This window comes from Glycine max, chromosome 2, assembly GCF_000004515.6.
Source record: "Glycine max cultivar Williams 82 chromosome 2, Glycine_max_v4.0, whole genome shotgun sequence".
NCBI lineage: Eukaryota > Viridiplantae > Streptophyta > Magnoliopsida > Fabales > Fabaceae > Glycine > Glycine max.
In genome coordinates, this window is record NC_016089.4 from 15,852,722 (window position 1) to 15,870,424 (window position 17,703).

General features: G+C 35.4%; 2 protein-coding genes across 7 annotated transcripts in view; one reads left to right on the top strand and one right to left on the bottom strand.

Annotated features, from left to right (window-relative positions):
* Positions 1-1,152: 1,152 nt before the first annotated feature.
* On the bottom strand, positions 1,153-5,297 carry LOC100801817 (auxin-binding protein T85). Of its 2 annotated transcripts, none has more exons than XM_014767344.3 (5): positions 5,122-5,297; positions 3,907-4,013; positions 3,016-3,219; positions 2,155-2,187; positions 1,153-1,856 (listed from the first exon to the last, which is right to left on the bottom strand). In XM_014767344.3, the coding sequence occupies exons 1-5, from the start codon at positions 5,210-5,212 to the stop codon at positions 1,788-1,790; spliced, it is 504 nt and encodes a 167-aa protein (XP_014622830.1). In that variant the 5' UTR covers positions 5,213-5,297; the 3' UTR covers positions 1,153-1,787. The 2 variants fall into 2 exon arrangements, with proteins under 2 accessions (XP_014622830.1, XP_003518935.1); XM_003518887.5 differs by having other exon boundaries at positions 2,120-2,187; positions 5,122-5,295.
* A 2,105-nt stretch (positions 5,298-7,402) lies between these two features.
* Positions 7,403-17,703, top strand: part of LOC100792646 (piezo-type mechanosensitive ion channel homolog) — a 35,813-nt gene continuing 25,512 nt past the window's right edge. Inside the window, exons 1-6 of one of the 5 annotated variants that reach the window (XR_001384810.3) lie at positions 7,403-7,879; positions 8,448-8,528; positions 9,170-9,329; positions 9,415-9,572; positions 11,928-12,084; positions 12,186-12,372. Coding sequence is in view for 4 of the 5 variants with exons in the window: in XM_006575029.4 (XP_006575092.1) it covers positions 7,831-7,879; positions 8,448-8,528; positions 9,170-9,329; positions 9,415-9,572; positions 11,928-12,084; positions 12,186-12,372 (792 nt within the window). In the remaining variant the exon portion in view is untranslated. Of the gene's footprint in view, positions 7,880-8,447; positions 8,529-9,169; positions 9,330-9,414; positions 9,577-11,927; positions 12,085-12,185; positions 12,373-17,703 lie in introns of those variants that run through there. The other 4 variants (XM_006575029.4, XM_006575030.3, XM_014767349.2 and 1 more) reach the window with 4 other exon arrangements.

The window sequence follows — 17,703 nt, forward strand, 5'->3', positions numbered from 1 at the left end:
GAAATTATAAATAAATAACTTTAAAAAATATCAAATAATAATAATTATATACTACTATTACTACTACTAATAATAGTAAAAGTAATAATGATAGACAAATCTCATTGCACGAGTAGAAAGTGTTCAATTTAAGTCATAAGGTTAATTAATTCAAAATTTCAATAATATCATGTAATTAAAACATATTTTCAAAATGATTAAAAAGATCCTTTTAAAATATATTTTTTACAATAAATATTAAAAATTATTACTTACAAACACACAAAATTGAAGTACATGTAAACATAATATTCACAATACCAAAAATGAATACTCAAATTTAAATAATTATATTTTTTATTTATTATATATTATTTTTTTAATTTATACATTTCATATAAGTATTACTTTAATATTGTTTCTTTGAGAAAAAATAAATCATAATAAATTTCAATAGGCTTAATATTTTTTAAGAAAATATCAACTTAATAAAAAATCAAATTAATCTTCCCCAGTTTTATGTAATTATATTTAATGGACTACTAAATATTTTAAAAATGGATAATTTTAATTATGTGCATATATTTAAAAAAGTACTAAATATAATATAAAAATGAATAATTTAAATGAACCAGCACATCACATGCGTTTGAAATTTAGTATTTACTAATTTGATACATGAAATTAAAACTAATTTTATTTTAAATGATAAAATAAGAAAATGTGATAGAAATTTCTCTCACGGAACAAATTTCTATAATCCTTCCCTTCTTAACTAATTCTTGTAGTTATCTTTTCAATATTATGTGCCTATTTGCTTTACTAGAATAACATATTGCTCTAGTTTGTAAAGATGTAACCAAACTAATTCAAAACCAAATATTTGCAGCAACTTTCCATAAGGGGATTGTTTGAATTTTATTACATATCATGGTATAAACTATCCGCTTCATGCAGAGAATAGTGACTCTCCTTGTGGGATAAGACTGATTCCAGATTCCTCTCATGATTTTCAATGTAAGTATGCAACATTGGACATGGCCCAAGCATACGAGTGAGCCTTTCTAAGCAAGTGATAGAACATTAGATGGATTTGAGGAGTGTGCCTATTGACATATTATTAATCTTGGTGTGTGGAGAAATGTTAATGTAAGGTTTCAGGGAGAGGAGCCAGAGAAAAATTACACTGCATTAGAGACAAGTGAATACATATGCAGGATTGTTGATGCCGCTAAGAGTATTAGATACCCTAGGTTTCGGAACATTGGAAATCATCGAGAAAATTATCAAACTCGGCCTTTCTCCTGACTATTATACATGATATACTTGGTTCGGAAGTTCTTCATCTCGGTAAAAAACATTCACTTTTTTTTCTCTACAAAAAAAAAAAAGATTTGGCATTTTTATTGCCTTATTTAATGGCCCTTCAATGATTGTTGAGTGCACATTTAGATCCTGTATCCGACGTTATAAGTAAAAGCTGTATGAGTTCCAAAATTTGCTATACATCTATCAATAGTCCTCTCTCTCTCTCTCTCCCTCTCTCTAGTATAATCATCTTGATCAAATCGTGGCAATTTTTACAGAAGGTAAACACATTCAAGTCTTTATGAATGAAGCAGTGATATAAGACTAATCAATATAAATCTGTCTTGATAGCTTCTTTTTTTTTTTAATCGGCACTGTCTTGATAGCTTTGACTTTCAGTTAAGAAAATACTTTACAGTGATAGAAAATCTCAGTAATAAAATGTGTAAACCATGACTATAAATCATAATTCATCTTTTGGAGGTTCTTGATAACATTGCTCATCCCAGTAGTAGGGGAATTTCACTTTCGCTGCAGTGTGAGGCACGGACCAGTCCTCGTATACAAACCTAATCAATAACCAAAACATTCAAAAGACGGCCATTAACAAATAAGAAGCATGAGAAGAAACTAACATAAACAGCAGAAAATGAAAACCAAGTTGAATACAGGTATTTTTGGGGATACAATCTACTGAGTTACTTGGAAATAACAATGCATTTGCACTAATCAATAAAGAGCTTCAGCAGTTTGCCATGTTTGAAAGAGCCAGGACAAGAGTTACCACTATCAACTTGTTAGTAAAGTATGAAACATGAAGAGAAGCACATACACTTTAACTGGAGGACGAGATATTATGACAAGCACCTGTAAGTCCTCGTGCTCATTGGTGTTCCAAAGCTGCAATGCAGATTATCTTTGGTTATTTAAAAATCCAAAGTTTTCCAGAAGAACTTGAATAAACATAAATATCACCGAAGAACAAGTAAGAATTGGATTAACCTATATAAAGAAATGTATATGATTCATTGGCTAATGCTCTCTGCAACATTTACAGATTTCAATTCTATTGGGCAGGCATTACTTTTTTATACTCTAAACAATCATATGATATCCTGCTTTTCATCAAATTGACGCGAGTAGAGTATAAACAACGGAAATGGAACTAAGAAGTTCTAACAAACTCCCAAGAGTTTCTTTGTTCGACCAACTTGCATTTCTTTGGACATCGTTTGACAGCACACAGACCTGACAAAAGCTTGTACTTTTCAACAAGCTCACGCATTACAGTTTACAACTGACAAGACAGGGCTAGCTCTACATGCCAGCCTGTTATACTTTCTCAGTAAAATTTTAAACTTCTCACAACATGATGTTCTCTCCCTAACCCTAACAAGCATAACTATCATTATTCAAATGACAAAAAGTATCCACAACATCTTTATCTTTCCCTTTATCAATATTTCAATTTGTTGAAAATATATAGCTCCTTAATGCAAACATTAAAAATTGTTGAGATCACGTGATCAACAACACGTAAAAGTTGACACTTAACATTCTAAATCTTCATTGCTAATGTGCTTAGGCAAACCACATGCATCAAAAGGAGCACCTTAAACTAATTTACCTGTACCAAATAAATTATTCAAAAGGTTGTTTCTAATTCCCAATTTTTTTTCCAAAACCAAATTAAGTTGGAGAAATCTCAGTTTGCTTTTAGTGGTTTACCTGATGAGCATCATTAACAGGAATATGAAATGTGCTATTTGGAAAGATGAAGTGCTCCTGTGGCTTTCCAGGGTATCTTCCATGTGAATCTGATGCAAGATAAAGAGTGCCACTCCCTTTGAGAACAATGAAAACTTCTTCACAGGAATGTCTATGAATTGGGGTGTGTGTTCCTGGTGAAAATGTTTGAAGCCATACTTCAACCTGTTCCAGAAAAGTTTGGAGATATGATAATAATATATAAACAGTTTGAACACCATTGACCACACAGATGGCTGCCAAACAGGATTCAGTACCTTAGAATAAGAAGTTTTGGACTATGTCACTATCCATTACCATAGTAAAAAGTAAACTCTTTTTTAAGAAAAAAAAGGGTAAAATATGTTTTTAATCCCTCAAAGTATCTTGAAATTTGGTTTTAGTCCTTATAAAAAAATTAATACGAATTTAGTCTCTACATTTAAATAAAAACACATGTTCCCAGTTGCTAATGAGGGACTATATCTACATCACTTTCGATAAGTATAGGAAATAAAAGCATTAAATTTTTATAGGGACTAAAACCGAATTTCAAGATATTTTGAGTGACCTAAAACATATTTTACCCCAAACTAATTGTGTAACTTTATCAATAACAAATCTTCTGTTACAGTAGACACAAGGCGTAACCATCAAGTACTATACACAGCTGCTCTTTGGGTTGACTTCCTTCTTCACAATTACTACTTGAAACCTATCATCCAATACAGTTTGGCATCATGTTTGCTTAATATAATATTTTAGTCACAACTTCATTTCACCATTGTCATGTGATATTTTGCATCAAATAAATTATGAATTTAAAATGAGTTAAAAGGGGAAGGAAATGCTCAGAAAGATTAAGTTGGATACCTCTTTCATTCCATGCAACAATGAACCTGCAACAGTCATGTGAGAGAGACCAGCCCTACCGTAGTTATCCTGAGGAATCTCACTGATATTTCTCACCAGCGGTAACCCTGCATATTTGTGGATTCAAAAAATGAACCCAGAAAAAAGTGAACAAAGTAAAAACATACACCTCTAGTAACACTTTATCATCTTTGACAATATTTCGTTTATTAAAAAAAACACATAGGATAGGAATCATCACTTGGTATCCAAAACAAACATCTGGATAAATAACCGAAAATGAAGCACTACCCTGTGATCCTTTTCATACCCAAAAAGGCTTCTTATTAGCAGCGAGTTGTATATTGTTAGAAGTTTAAATCAAGTTAAAATATTTGACTGCCTGAAATGATTTCTTATTGGACCAAAATTCTGCTTCTAGACTTGAGAATCGTTTACTGCCATAGTACACCGCCCATACAGCCGGAACACGGCCTTGAATCCACTGCATGCACCGCATGAAAAGAAGAAAGCACCGACATTTTGTTCTTAGCAATGGAGTCTTCTTATATTATTTTACTATTTACTTAGTCATTAAGTGTTGATTAGTTTATTGTTTTGCTTTGCCTGTAAAAGACCACTCATGAATTTAGTGAAATCAGTAGAATGAGTGAATGAAAGTTGAGTTCTCTTCCTCTAGTTTGCGTGAATGATTGGTGGAGCAAGACCCAACCAAACTTCTCTCTCTCTCTCATTTTATTTCTTCCGCTGCATGTGTTTGTGAGTTTTATTATCCCACCGATATCATATATTAACAATAATACCCGGATAACAATTTGCAAGAATCCAACATAGAAAATGCATGCTAGTTCCAATTATTAAAGCACAGAAGACCCGAATTAGATTGAAATAGAATGCCTACAATAGAAATAATATACATAGCAAGCAGAGTTAGTCGTGATGCTAAGACAAATCATCGAACACATACTGTGCAAAGCATAATGAGCAAACAATTCACGTCGAGCATCACGTATGCAGCGTAACTTGTTTGGTGCGAAGGAACATAATTCAGAATCCAAAAAACAAAAAGTGAAAAAGACCACTAAAGAGGAGAACAGACATCGAAGTAAGTAATAAGGAAGAGAAAAAGAAAAAAGAAATTGGAAGAAAGTCACAAACGAATGAAAATGATAAGAGACAGAAAGTAAGTGGAAAGGAATAAGCATAAGAACTAACCAGTGAGGGGGCATGGCGAAAAAGCTAGAGTAAGTGCAGAAAATGAGAAGAGACAGAGCAACACAATCGGACTCGTACAACGTTCTACCATCTTCTTACAATTTCTGGTGATGAAAATTGCACCGCCACGGGAGAGTCATATTAGCCAATGAGCAATTTAACATAGCTCGGTTAAAACTAACAAAAGAAAGGATCAACGTGTTACTAAAAAACAATTTTAGAGAACTATTTTTAAAATTTTAAAACATAGGAAATTAATTTAGAACTGAAAAATAAGTTAATAATCAAACATATATTTTAGCCAAAAATAAAAAAGTGAAAATAATCATATTAAATTAAATAAATATATATTTTTAACACATAACTTGTCTTAAAGTAATGTATATGTTTTAGAAAATTATTAATTGCATAAATTGTCCTGATAAAATAATTTTTTTTGATAAATATACTTATTAAAAAGTAGAATTTAATTAAAATTTTAAAAAAATATTTAATCAGATATTTATAAACGAAAATATTATTATTTTTTAAAAATAACGAAAATGTTAAGAGAAAGTAACTCAAGAGGAAACAGGAATTAAGTAGGTAAGCAAATCATTTTGTTACTCTACATTTATTTTTTCATATAAAAAAACATTAGAAAGAAAGGAAACCAACATGAAATTGGTAACATGTAGAAAGCATCCTGTGCCAATTTCTTCATGCACCTAGTAAATTTTTGTAAATTCCAAAAATAGCCTTGCTGATATACGGATTCTTAATCTCGCCTTATTAGCATGACGTTCTAATCAACTAAATTAAAAATTAATGTCATTATATATAACATTAAAATTTTTAATATATATTTAATGCACATATAAGTTTACATAATAAATTTTATGACAATTAATTTTGATCTAATAATTAATTTTTTGATATATAATTTTTTTTATTAAACCTATGATTTTTATTTAAAATTGATATATACATATATATATATAATACATTATTAGATCAAAATTAATTATAATATGACCAAAATCATAAATCTATTTAATGTACTAATTATAAAAAAATTATAATTAAATTTATTAAAAAACATTAAAAATATTTTATTTTAAAAAAATAGGGATACAGATTTGCAATCCATATGAATCGTATGGATTAACAATCCGTATGATTCATACAGATTGACAATCTGTATTATTCATACGGATTGTGAATCTGATACGGATTGCAAATCTGTATCAATTATACAAATTGCGAATCTGTATATTAGCAAGGGTACTTTCAAAATTTGCAAAAATTTGCTGGGTGCATTAGAAAAATATTGGGTACACAAAGCAATTAGTCATTCCTTTTAGTGGAAGTTGAAATAATTTTTTGGGGGAATTGCTTTCTACATTCCTCAAATTGCTTTTTGCACCTCTCTACTTTCTAATATCTTAACATTATCCTTACCATTTTATAAGTAGTTTATAAGTAGTTGTCTGCCTTTAAAAAAAATTGTCTGATCTTTCTTTCTCATATGGTCAACATACACCCTTATGCATTATCCTTATGCATTACTATCAAATTATTATATTACTATAAACATTAGAGACACAAGAGGTTAAAAAAATGTGAATAGATAGCAAGTATTAAAAAAAATCAAAAATTAACATACATGTCATGATTTATAATAAAAAATTGTTTCAATATACAAGATTTAATATACTAAAATTTGATAGTAAAATAAAAATACAGATAGACAGTCTTCTATGTTTCTATTAAGTAATGACGTTTTGAAGATATCCTCATCATCAACCATGTCAATACTTGAATTTGTTTTTATTAAAAATAGAGATTAAAATTATAAAACCAAAATTTACAAGAATTAAATTAAAAAAAATTATAAAATGATTTTTTTTATATTATAAGGACCAATTTTTTGTTGTAAAAGAAAAGGCCAAATTGTTATTCAAGGCTCTAGATTTTTACATTAATTGATCATACTTTTATCCATTATTCAGGGAAACTTTGTGAGTAATTTGTACGTTGAAGAATGAAGACTGGTAGGTTAGCAATAGAATATTCGGTATTCATGGGTTCAGTTCAGTACGTTAAGATTTTGTTGAGACTTGAGCGCCACGAGTCATGGTTTTTAAAAGGGGATGGCACCAAAATCAAAATGTCTCAAATGACCATCTTACCCTGCCATATGAGCCCGCTTCGGGCACAAGCCACGTGATTCCAAAGCCCGAGAATGGAAAACAACTCAATTCTCATTTTACTTTAAAAAAGAAAATTTTCCATTGGACAAACGCAGCATCGAGAGTCGCATAAATATCTGCTTCCTTTCTTCTTCCTCGTGTTAGCGCGATTTCAGTTTTTTTTTTCTCTCTCAAATATTGTCTGAATTTCGATCATCACTTTATTTTAATGTTAATAATATTTAGTTTTGCTGGTTTCTGATTTAGAAGATTCTCGATCAGCGGAAATCTCAATACTGTTTTGTTTTATTAGAGCGTCAAACTGAAACTGTAGAGCGAAGAAAAGAAACGCTGCGAAATCAACATTTCGGTTTTCTCGAGTTGGCGATAGTTTCCGACTTTCTGCTCTGCGCCGGAAAGTACTTTCTTCGCGATTCGGGAAAAAACTTCCTTCACGAAAAAAAAAACACTATTGAATCTCGTAACGGCTGATTGATTTGAATCTCGATGTGATCGCCGTGAGTTGAGTCCGAATCCAATGGGGAAATTTCTCGCCGGTTTCGTGCTGCCTTCGCTGCTTCTGTCAGGTACCAGGCATTGCAATTTGTGTTTTCTCAACTAAGTGAGAGTGAGCTTCTAAGCTGGATTGGTTTCATTTTTTATTGTTAAAACCTATAATATATCATTTGCTAAGCTGGCATTAATAGTTTAGTGCTGCATAAGTTGTTCGTCGTTACTGATTGATTCCAACCTAGTGAAATTCATGTCGTCATAAACTAAATTAGAGTAACTGTAAAATCGTTAATCATCATTATCATTATATGCTGTTATAGTTAAATAATTTGTGATTGGTTTTGAAGTGAGAGTGAAGTAGGCACTAGGCAGTAGCTATTATTGAGTATCCACATATATACTGTCTGATTTTATTTCTTAGAGTCTTTAAGATTTAGAACTTAGAAGGAAGATTATTATTAGACTGAGTAAACAATTAAAGGAAGAATATTAGATGTAGTTTTTTAATATTGTTTTCAATTGGCTTTCTTATATTTAAGTCAGGTTTCATTATGTAGAGTAGACACATATGTATTGGATTTGTACTCCACTTTTGAAATATGTGCTGACTTTTATATGCTCATGCGCTCATCTTTCTTGCAGCTGCTTTAATCAATTGGAGTTTGATCTCTCTCATTGATTTGATAGCATTTCTTCTCATCCTGTACAATGTATCACAATTAGGTAAGCTGCTTAGTTCTTTCTGTTTGGTTTCCAAGTTATTGTTGCTTATAGCATGGGACTATACTTTTGATATTTTACCACAATGTGCAAATAGCCTTACCATGAGAAATCTACATAGAATAAAACTCTTCTCTCTCTGTCTCTGCTATTTTATTGCTGGATAGTTGACAGATTCTAGCTGTCATTTGCAGATTAACAGTGGTTTTAATACTTATAATTGTTATTTGTTGGGCTAGCCTCTTACACAGATTATCTTTAGACCAAGTTCCTCCCAACATTTTATGCCTTACATTCAGTAAGGAATGTAGTCCATCTACGATTCAAGGAGTTTCGAATGTGTCAATCTAATGATTCACACCCCTTTAATTTGTATTTAAACATAGAATTCATTCTGACAGAGTTGGAGTTGCTTCTATTTGAAGAAAGATTTGGTAGATCTCCTTTTAAATGTTTATGTTTATTATGTGCTTGACTGTTAAAACTTGGACTTGGTCCTTGTGATAACAATTATACAGAATTATTCAAATGGGTTGATGATTCTTGATACTGCCTATTGGTATGCTAGATACTATGGTTTGACTCATTTGTGTTGTCTTTAACAGTTATATTTAATTAGCACTATTGCTGTTTTTCTTTTGTAGGATTTCATATCCACAGGAGGTTTTTGTTACTGTGGCCTATTGTTATCTTTTCTGTAGTTGCAATACTTTCTCAAGTAACTTATCTGGTAATATGGGCTGTTAAGCCAATGCCATGGAGTACACCAGATGCTTCGTGGGCAAAGTTGATTGGGTTTATGATGTGAGATTGATTTCTTTTTCATCTATTCCTGATTTGCCCTTTTTAAAATATACTGATTTGTTGTTTCTGGGGTGTGCTCTTGCAGAGTTCAGACTTGGAAGTCTCCTTATGTAATTTATTTCCTGGTCATACAACTGCTAGCTCTTCTTGTTGCTTTGGTTGATATATACGGGAAGAGAGATTTTCTGAAAACATGGCAAGATCCATCTTGGGGTCATTTCATATCAATTATGGAACATTTAGGTTTGTAAGTAGTTTCTTTCACCCTTTTGTTTCTTTTTCTGTAGTCTTTTCATTGCTATGTGTGTTTATTTCCTATGCACCAGGTGTAGACATGCAATATGAAATGTCCACTGTTGGCATATGAATGTCATCTCATGTGTGCTAATGCAACTAACTCTGCAATTTTCTTTGAATTGTTATTTGTGAAAAAAAAATCTTGATTGATTGATGTAAAGGTGGACCTTATTTGAAGTATGTTGCATTCTAATGGATGAGATGCTAATCTTGTGGTCAATGCTTTGAATGATAGACCATGGAAGTTTATATCACAAGACTACGCTTCTTTAGTTCTTTTACTTCTCTCATCTCATTGGATTTGGGTAATGGCTCTCTTATTAAATTTTGGGAGGATCTTTGGGTGGATAATATACTAATATTCCTCTTTCGCATGCTTTTTCTAGATTCATCTCTCTTCGTTGTCCAATGCTCCTGTTATTCAGTTTTATTTGTTATCCTACACTACTGTTTCCTGTAATTTTTACTTCTTTAGAATTTAAGTGACAGGGGATTCTCTGAATTTCAGTTTCTTTTGGTGTTGTTGAGCTCTATTCATCTCTCTTTTTAATCCAAATAAGAGGATTTGGTCCCTAAACATTGGGGGTGTATTTTCTTGCGAATCCTGCTTCCAATTTCTCCCATTAATGTTCCTTTCCTCTGCATAACTGTATTTTATGCTCTTTCCAAAGTCAAATCCTTTGTTTGGAGTGCTGTCATTAATAATATCGATAAGGCTTAATTGCATGTTTTACCACTCAATTATCATTATTTTGCGAATTTTACCTCCCAAGTTTTCAGTTTTCACACATTTTACCACTCAAGTTATTTTCTTCCACGCATTTTACCATCAGATTTTTCGATTTTTGCACATTTTACCATCATGTTGGTAATAAAACAATGTTTTTTGTAAAAATTGTTAACAAAACGATATCACATCAACATTGGTGAAATGTGTGAAAATTGGAAACATGGGTAAATTTCACTAAAAAAATTTGCGAAATGATGATAGTTTGGTTGTAAAATGTGTAATTAAGTCTACTGATTTACTTCAAAATTGAAGACCCTTCACTACTTTATCGTGTAATGTGCTGATTAAAATCTGAATCCTGTTCTCACTTTTTCTTGCATTGCCCATCAGCTTCCTTCCAATATATCTGGAATAACTTGTTTGATGTTTTTGATGAACACTGGGTTTGTCCCAAAGAGAGAAAAATAGAGCCAATAAAAGGAAAGATTTAGAGAACTCATGATTCCATGTGAAATAGTAGAACTGTATCCAATGTGGGCGTCCATCTTTAAACTTGGCTAGTAGTACAGGATGGTGTAGTGTAAGGAACATAAATATCCTCAACCAAACTATAGGAGTAAGTACACTCTTATACTCCTATACAAACTAAACACGTACTCAAAACCTTACTCTTAAATGCTCTAGAAAAATTAAATCTTAAGAGAGACCATTTTAGATCTAAATCCTTTTTAATGGTTTCAATTAGTGTCTTCCTTGATCTTGCTCTACCTCACATTATTAGGATATTATGCATCTTAGTGTGTTATTCTACCTTCTTTTCCTCAATAGGCGCGACTCCTACTTTTTCTCTAACACTCATTCTTAACTCTATCATTTCTTGTATATCCACTAATTCAACCCAATATTCTCATTTCTGCAACAGTTTGCTTGTGTGCTTGTTGTCAGATTACTGGTCAAAATTCATTACCATGAAGCATAACTCATCGTATGGCTGGGTGATAAAATTTTCCTTTTGTAGCTTGAGAGGCTTCTCTTGATTGATCACAAGTAACACATGAAACATTCCTTCATTTCATTCACCCAACTTGAATTGTATGATTTACATGTCACCATTTTCCCATCATTTTGTATTATAGATCCAAGATACCTAAGTTCTCTGACTTGTGGTTTGCTACAATCTCCAATTTTACCCTCCAACTCAATGCTTGTGTGCATTTTGCTGAACTTGGATTCCATATACTCTGTTTAACTTAAATGGAAACCACGAGGCTCCAAAGCTTCCCTGCACAACTGTAGTTTACCATTGATAGCCATTACATAGTTGTCTCATCAATACATAATCAATTACACAGATTTAGTCATTTAAAAGTTAAGGTGATCATAAGCTTTTCATATTCAACAGATCTATTTTTTTAATGTTTTGTTGTACCTTTTTCATCCCTCATATGGGCAATGGGGTACGAAGTTTTTTATTTTTTTTTATGTTTATTTATAATTGTTATTTATTTGTTCTCACACCTGCATCTTGATGCAAATAATGCCATTGGATTCTCTGTTTTTGTGTATTGAAGGTTCTCATCTCCAGGTGGCATCTTGCTTGCTATTGCCTGCTATTCAACTAGTTGTTGGAATTAGCCATCCTTCATGGGCATCACTACCTTTTTTCATTGGTAGTTGTGTTGGTCTTGTGGATTGGTCTTTGACAAGCAACTTTCTTGGGCTTTTTAGGTGATTTTTATTGGATGTTTCCTATATGCACTTTCATAATCTCTATAGAACTATTTGACACTGTGTCCCATGGCCTTATGTCTGTGCATGTGATTCTAAAGGTGGTGGAGGCTTCTTCAGCTGTATGCAGGTTTTACTATATTCCTTCTATACATATATCAACTTCCCATGGAACTTCCAAGTATGATTCATTGGATGGCTGATTTAATTGGTCTTTACAAAATATCTGCCAATTCAGAGTGGCCTAAAATTTGTTCCAGCATTTCTCTCATGTTTTACTATATAATGGTATGTATCTGTTTTATAAATTTTTTGTTAATACTGAGTATGGTAGGAAAAGACTAGTTAAGCACATTTGGGCTTTTTCACTTTTTGATTTAGGTATTGCTTGTCTACTCTCACATTTTGATATATTTTGTTCTTAATGTAGTAGAGCTCTGACATGTAGAATGTACCAAACTTGACAAATTTTCTATGTTCTTGAGAATTCTAAATTTCTAATGCACTTTTTTCTACTTTGTAGTCCTGTAAATTTCGTTTTGCACATTGATAGGCTTGTTATGGCCCTAAAGGTTTTTAGGTGCCATTTCACCCCTTAATTTTTAACCAGTGCAAAATTAAAATTGTGCTGACACTACGAAGTTGTAGTATTTGTTGACATGAGTTTCCCAATGGAAATGCTACTTGTGCGAATTTTTATAGTTTAACCCACCCCCCCTGCCTCCCCAATTTGTTTGTTAGAAACTAAGAAAGGTAACTTTTCTTATACAAAATTACAAATGTTTCTGATTGTACTTGTGGTGTATAACTACTAATGATATTGTAGGTCTCCTATGAAACCTTTAATTTTAAGGCTCAAATTTTGTCCTCACATGAATCACACTTTTAGGAGTCATGAGTGAACGTGGGAGAGAGTGCGTGGGAGGGAGGGGAAGAGTGAACGTGAGTGAGAGGGAGAGGAAGAATGTGAGAGAGAGGGACAAAGTGAGAGAGAGGTTCAGTTCCTTTGAGCGAAACACAGAAAGGGAACGTCAGAAGGAAGCAGTGCTGCCGGAAGTCGGTGAGTCTGAGTGGAAAACGGTGAAGTCAAGGAGGAGTAGCTATCTGCGCACACAGATACATGGCAGGAACGGACGTCGGCAGCAAACAACCCGACGGAACTGGAGGGATGATGCAGACATCACCTCTTTCTACTTCACTAGATTCTCAGAGGAGGTAACAAAGGCAGAGCTCTGGCGACACTTTAGCCAGTGGGGGGAATTGAAAGAGATTTTCATCCCCAACCGGAGGAACAGAGAAGGGAAGAGATGCGGTTTTGCTCGTTTCAGAGGAGTAGGCGACAGGAGGGGCATCGAAAAGGAGCTCGATAATAGCTTCATACGGGGACTCAAGTTACACGTTAACATCCCCAAGTATGGACGCTGTGAATTGACGAAGGAACCACTCCGACAAAGGCTTGCGGGCGTAAAGGTGGACATGACTGAAAACACGCGACTGGGGAAGGCTCCTCGTGGAGCTACAGTGTATAAATCAGTCAACAGATCATACGCAGAGGTAGCAGCATTGCCAACACAGAGGACGTACCAGTTGACTAGAGCGAACAACCAATCTGCCGGAGGTGATTCATCATCGTCTACGCTGTCGCTAGACATCTCGGAGGAAGACAAGGCTAGATATGAAAATGTTTGGGTAGGCAGATTGAAGAAGCTGGAGGTTTTTGAAAGGCTTGAGGAGGAAGTAGCGTGGCATATAGGCCCAACCATATCGGCCAAATATATGGGTGACGACATGACCCTTCTTCTTGGCCTATCAGATAAGCGAGCAGCAGAGATCATTCGTGAAGAGACAGAACAATCTTCGTCACCGTTCTACTCTTTAACGAAATGGAGTCCTCAACTGCGGATGGGTACCAGATTGATATGGTGTCGTTGCTGGGGTATTCCGATACTCGGGTGGAAGGCGGAATATATTCGGCAAATGGTGGCGGCAGTGGGTGATATGGTTGACATCGATGAAGACGTTGAGAATATGCAGAGATTAGATCGGGCTAGGGTCTTGGTGAGGACACTGCGGCCACCGCTAGTCCACCACACCACGCGCGTCCTTACTGATGGCGTTAGCTACTGCGTTTACATTGTTGAAGAAAATGGCGGTACGGAGACAAAAGGGTACCGCCATGCTAGGAGCTCATGGACGTCCTCGGAAGAGATTATCTCTGACATAGACGGAGACGACTTGGCCACTGTGCGGACGTGGTCGACGGATGTACCTCCGACAGCGGCAGTCGGCGAACTGGGCAGCGAAAAGGCGTGTCACCGTTGTGACACTCAGCCAGCTCCTTTAACCACTGGTCTCGACAACGAACCAGTGGGTAATGACCCGTCCGACAGGTTGGTGGTCTCAAAGTCCGCCTCGGACATCGTGGAAAGCTTAATGAGGAAACAATTTGAATGGGGAACAGAAAAGCAGATACCAGCAAGTGCAACGTTTTATGAAAAGTCAATGGAATCAAAGGAGTTGGGTGAAAAACTTCCTCAAATAACCAGTGCAGGCCCCTGTCTTTTTGTTCGTGATTCTGAGAATTCTCTTTATGAGGAAGAAGCAGCAACTCCCAAGTCTGGTCAACACGTGGAGTCTAGTTCACACGAGCCACACACCCCTTCCCCTGGTGTTTTAACAGCCCATAATCATATTGGGCCTTCCACCTTTAACTATACAGAAGCCCAGTTGCATGGATCTCATCAGCAACACCAGGACTTATCCAAGGATCTACAGGTGTACTCAAGAAAGAAGTGGTTCAAAAAGAAAGAAGCCCATCATGACTCTTCAACAGAGTTAAAACCTGCTCTCTTAGAAAAAGAAAAGGAAGATACTACGGAGAGACAGCGTGAATTAATATATCAAATGGGGCTGACCCATGGGGGAGATCCACAACAGCTCATGAGGCTTATGGCAGATTTGGAGCAGAGAGATGGTGACATGGCTGCAGAGAAGGGAGTAGACAGAAGCACTAATGATTATTCTCTCTTATAACTGTAGAGGCTTGGGGAGGGGGGTTAAGTGGGCTGCTATTCGCAAGCTCAACTTAAAGTATAAGGTGGACTTAGTTTGCTTACAGGAAACAAAAAAAGACTGTATTACTAAGCTTATCTGTTAGAACCTTTGGGGAGATCCTTCTGTGGCTTGGGATAGTGTCCCAGCAATTCACACTGCTGGAGGACTACTCTGCATGTGGAATAATTCAGCCTTTGAGGTAGAAAGGAAGGTAAAAGGCACGAATTTTTTAATGTTGGCAGGGAAATGGATTAAGGAAGATATGAAGATGTCCATAGTAAATGTTTATGCACCTTGCGATAATGCTGGGAAGAGAGAATTGTGGTATCAACTGAAGCAACTAAAAGACTCTAATCCTGAGGACGTTTGGTGCTTCCTTGGAGATTTCAACAGTATTAGAAGCATGGATGATAGGATAGGCTCCTCTCAAAGGACTGTGGGTGATTATGATACTGCTGGCTTCAATGACTGGATCTCAGATATGGAGTTGCAGGAAATTAAAAGCCATGGCAGTAGATTTACTTGGTGTAGGCCAAATGGATCTGTGAGGAGTAGACTTGACAGATGTCTGGTATCTGAGCAGTGGATAACTAAATGGCCTGATACTTCTCAACAAGTGTTGCATAGGGACTATTCTGATCACTGCCCAATTCTTCTAAAAACAGACATGGTGGATTGGGGTCCCAAGCCATTTAAGGTGATGGATTGCTGGCTTAAAAATAAACATTTCCAAGCTCTGGTCAAGGATGTGTGGTGTGGGGATCAGCAACCTGGATGGGGGAGTATTGTGTTGAAAAATAAATTGAAGGTCTTAAAATCCAGCATAAAAAAATGGAGTCTCGAGTTTGGGGATATTACTAGACATAAGATGCAACAATTGAAGCAGCAGTTACACCAAATTGATATTTCAGCCCAGGACAGACCCTTGGGGGATGATGAAATGCAGACCATGAAGTCTATACAGCAGGAATTGTGGGAGATTTCTTTTGCTCATGAATCAATCTTGAGACAAAAATCTAGAATCAAATGGCTCAGGGAAGGTGATAACAACACGGCCTTTTTCCATAAATCTATCAACTTCAGAAGGCACTATAATGCAATTCAAGGTATGCTCATTGAAGGTTCATGGGTTCAGAACCCAAAACTGATTAAGGATCAAGCTGTAAGCTTCTTCTCTGCCAGATTTACAGAAGAAAACCATGACAGACCTACCTTGGATGGGGTTATGTTTAATTCCATTACTCACACTCAGAGGGAGGAGCTGATTGCCCCGTTTTCAGATCGTGATCTTAGGGAGGCTGTGTGGAGTTGTAGTGGAGATAAATGCCCTGGGCCGGATGGTTTCAATTTTAATTTCATCAAAGAGTTTTGGGAGATTTTCAAACCAGATTTCAGGAGGTTTGCTGATGAGTTTCATGTCAATGGATGTTTTCCTAAGGGTAGTAATGCATCTTTCTTGGCTTTAATTCCTAAAATCAATCACCCACAGTCTTTTGATGATTATAGGCCCATCTCCCTCATTGGCTGTATGTATAAGACCATTGCTAAATTATTGGCTAATAGATTATGTAAAGTATTGCCTGGCCTCATTGATGAGAGACAAACAGCTTTCATAAAGGATAGACACATCCTTCATGGAACTTTGATTCTCAATGAAGTTATAGAGGAAGCTAAAAGAAGTAAGAAACCAGCTCTGGTGTTTAAGGTGGATTTTGCAAAGGCTTATGACTCTGTTTCATGGAACTTTCTGGATTATATGATGGTCAGAATGGGGTTCTGCCCAACTTGGAGGAAATGGATCAAGGCTTGCAATCAATCAGCTTCTATATCCATTCTTATAAATGGCAGTCCCTCAAATGAGTTTGTCCCCACTAGAGGTTTGAGGCAAGGGGACCCCTTAGCCCCTTTTCTTTTCAATATTGTGGCAGAAGGATTGACTGGCATGATGAGGACAGCTCTATACAAAGGTCTGTACAGCAGCTATTTAGTAGGGAAGCAGAAGGTGCCAGTAAACATTCTGCAATATGCAGATGATACTGTCTTTGTGGGAGAAGCTTCATGGGATAATGTGTTGGTCATGAAGGCAATGCTTAGAGGCTTTGAGATGGCATCTGGGTTAAAGATTAATTTTTCCAAGAGCAGTGTGGGGATTTTTGGTGCTGATTCTAATTGGGTTCTTGATGTAGCTCACTTTCTCAAGTGTAGACAGATGGAGATTCCCTTTCAGTTCTTGGGGATTCCTCTAGGGGCTAAGTCATCTAGCTGCTTGGTGTGGGAACCTTTGATTAAAAAATTTGAATCAAAGTTGTCTAAGTGGAAGCAGAGAGCTCTTTCAATGGCAGCGAAGGTCACACTGATAAATTCAGTGCTAACTGCTCTACCAATTTTTCTGCTGTCTTTTTTTAGAATTCCTCAAAAGGTGGCTCATAAAGTGAGATCCTTACAAAGGAATTTTTTGTGGGGGGGCTCCCAAGATCTCACCAAAATCGCCTGGGTGAATTGGAAAGATATTTGCCTTCCAAAGGAGTTGGGGGGTCTCGGGATTAAGGATATCTCTAGTTTTAA

Excerpts from the sequence above, each read along its gene's own strand:
- LOC100801817 (XM_003518887.5), bottom strand. The coding sequence starts at position 5,212 with ATGGTAGAACGTTGTACGAGTCCGATTGTGTTGCTCTGTCTCTTCTCA. Across the intron at positions 4,014-5,121 it reads TTCGCCATGCCCCCTCACTG|GGTTACCGCTGGTGAGAAAT; the intron begins GTTAGTTCTTAT and ends ACAAATATGCAG. Across the intron at positions 3,220-3,906 it reads TGTTGCATGGAATGAAAGAG|GTTGAAGTATGGCTTCAAAC; the intron begins GTATCCAACTTA and ends TTTCTGGAACAG.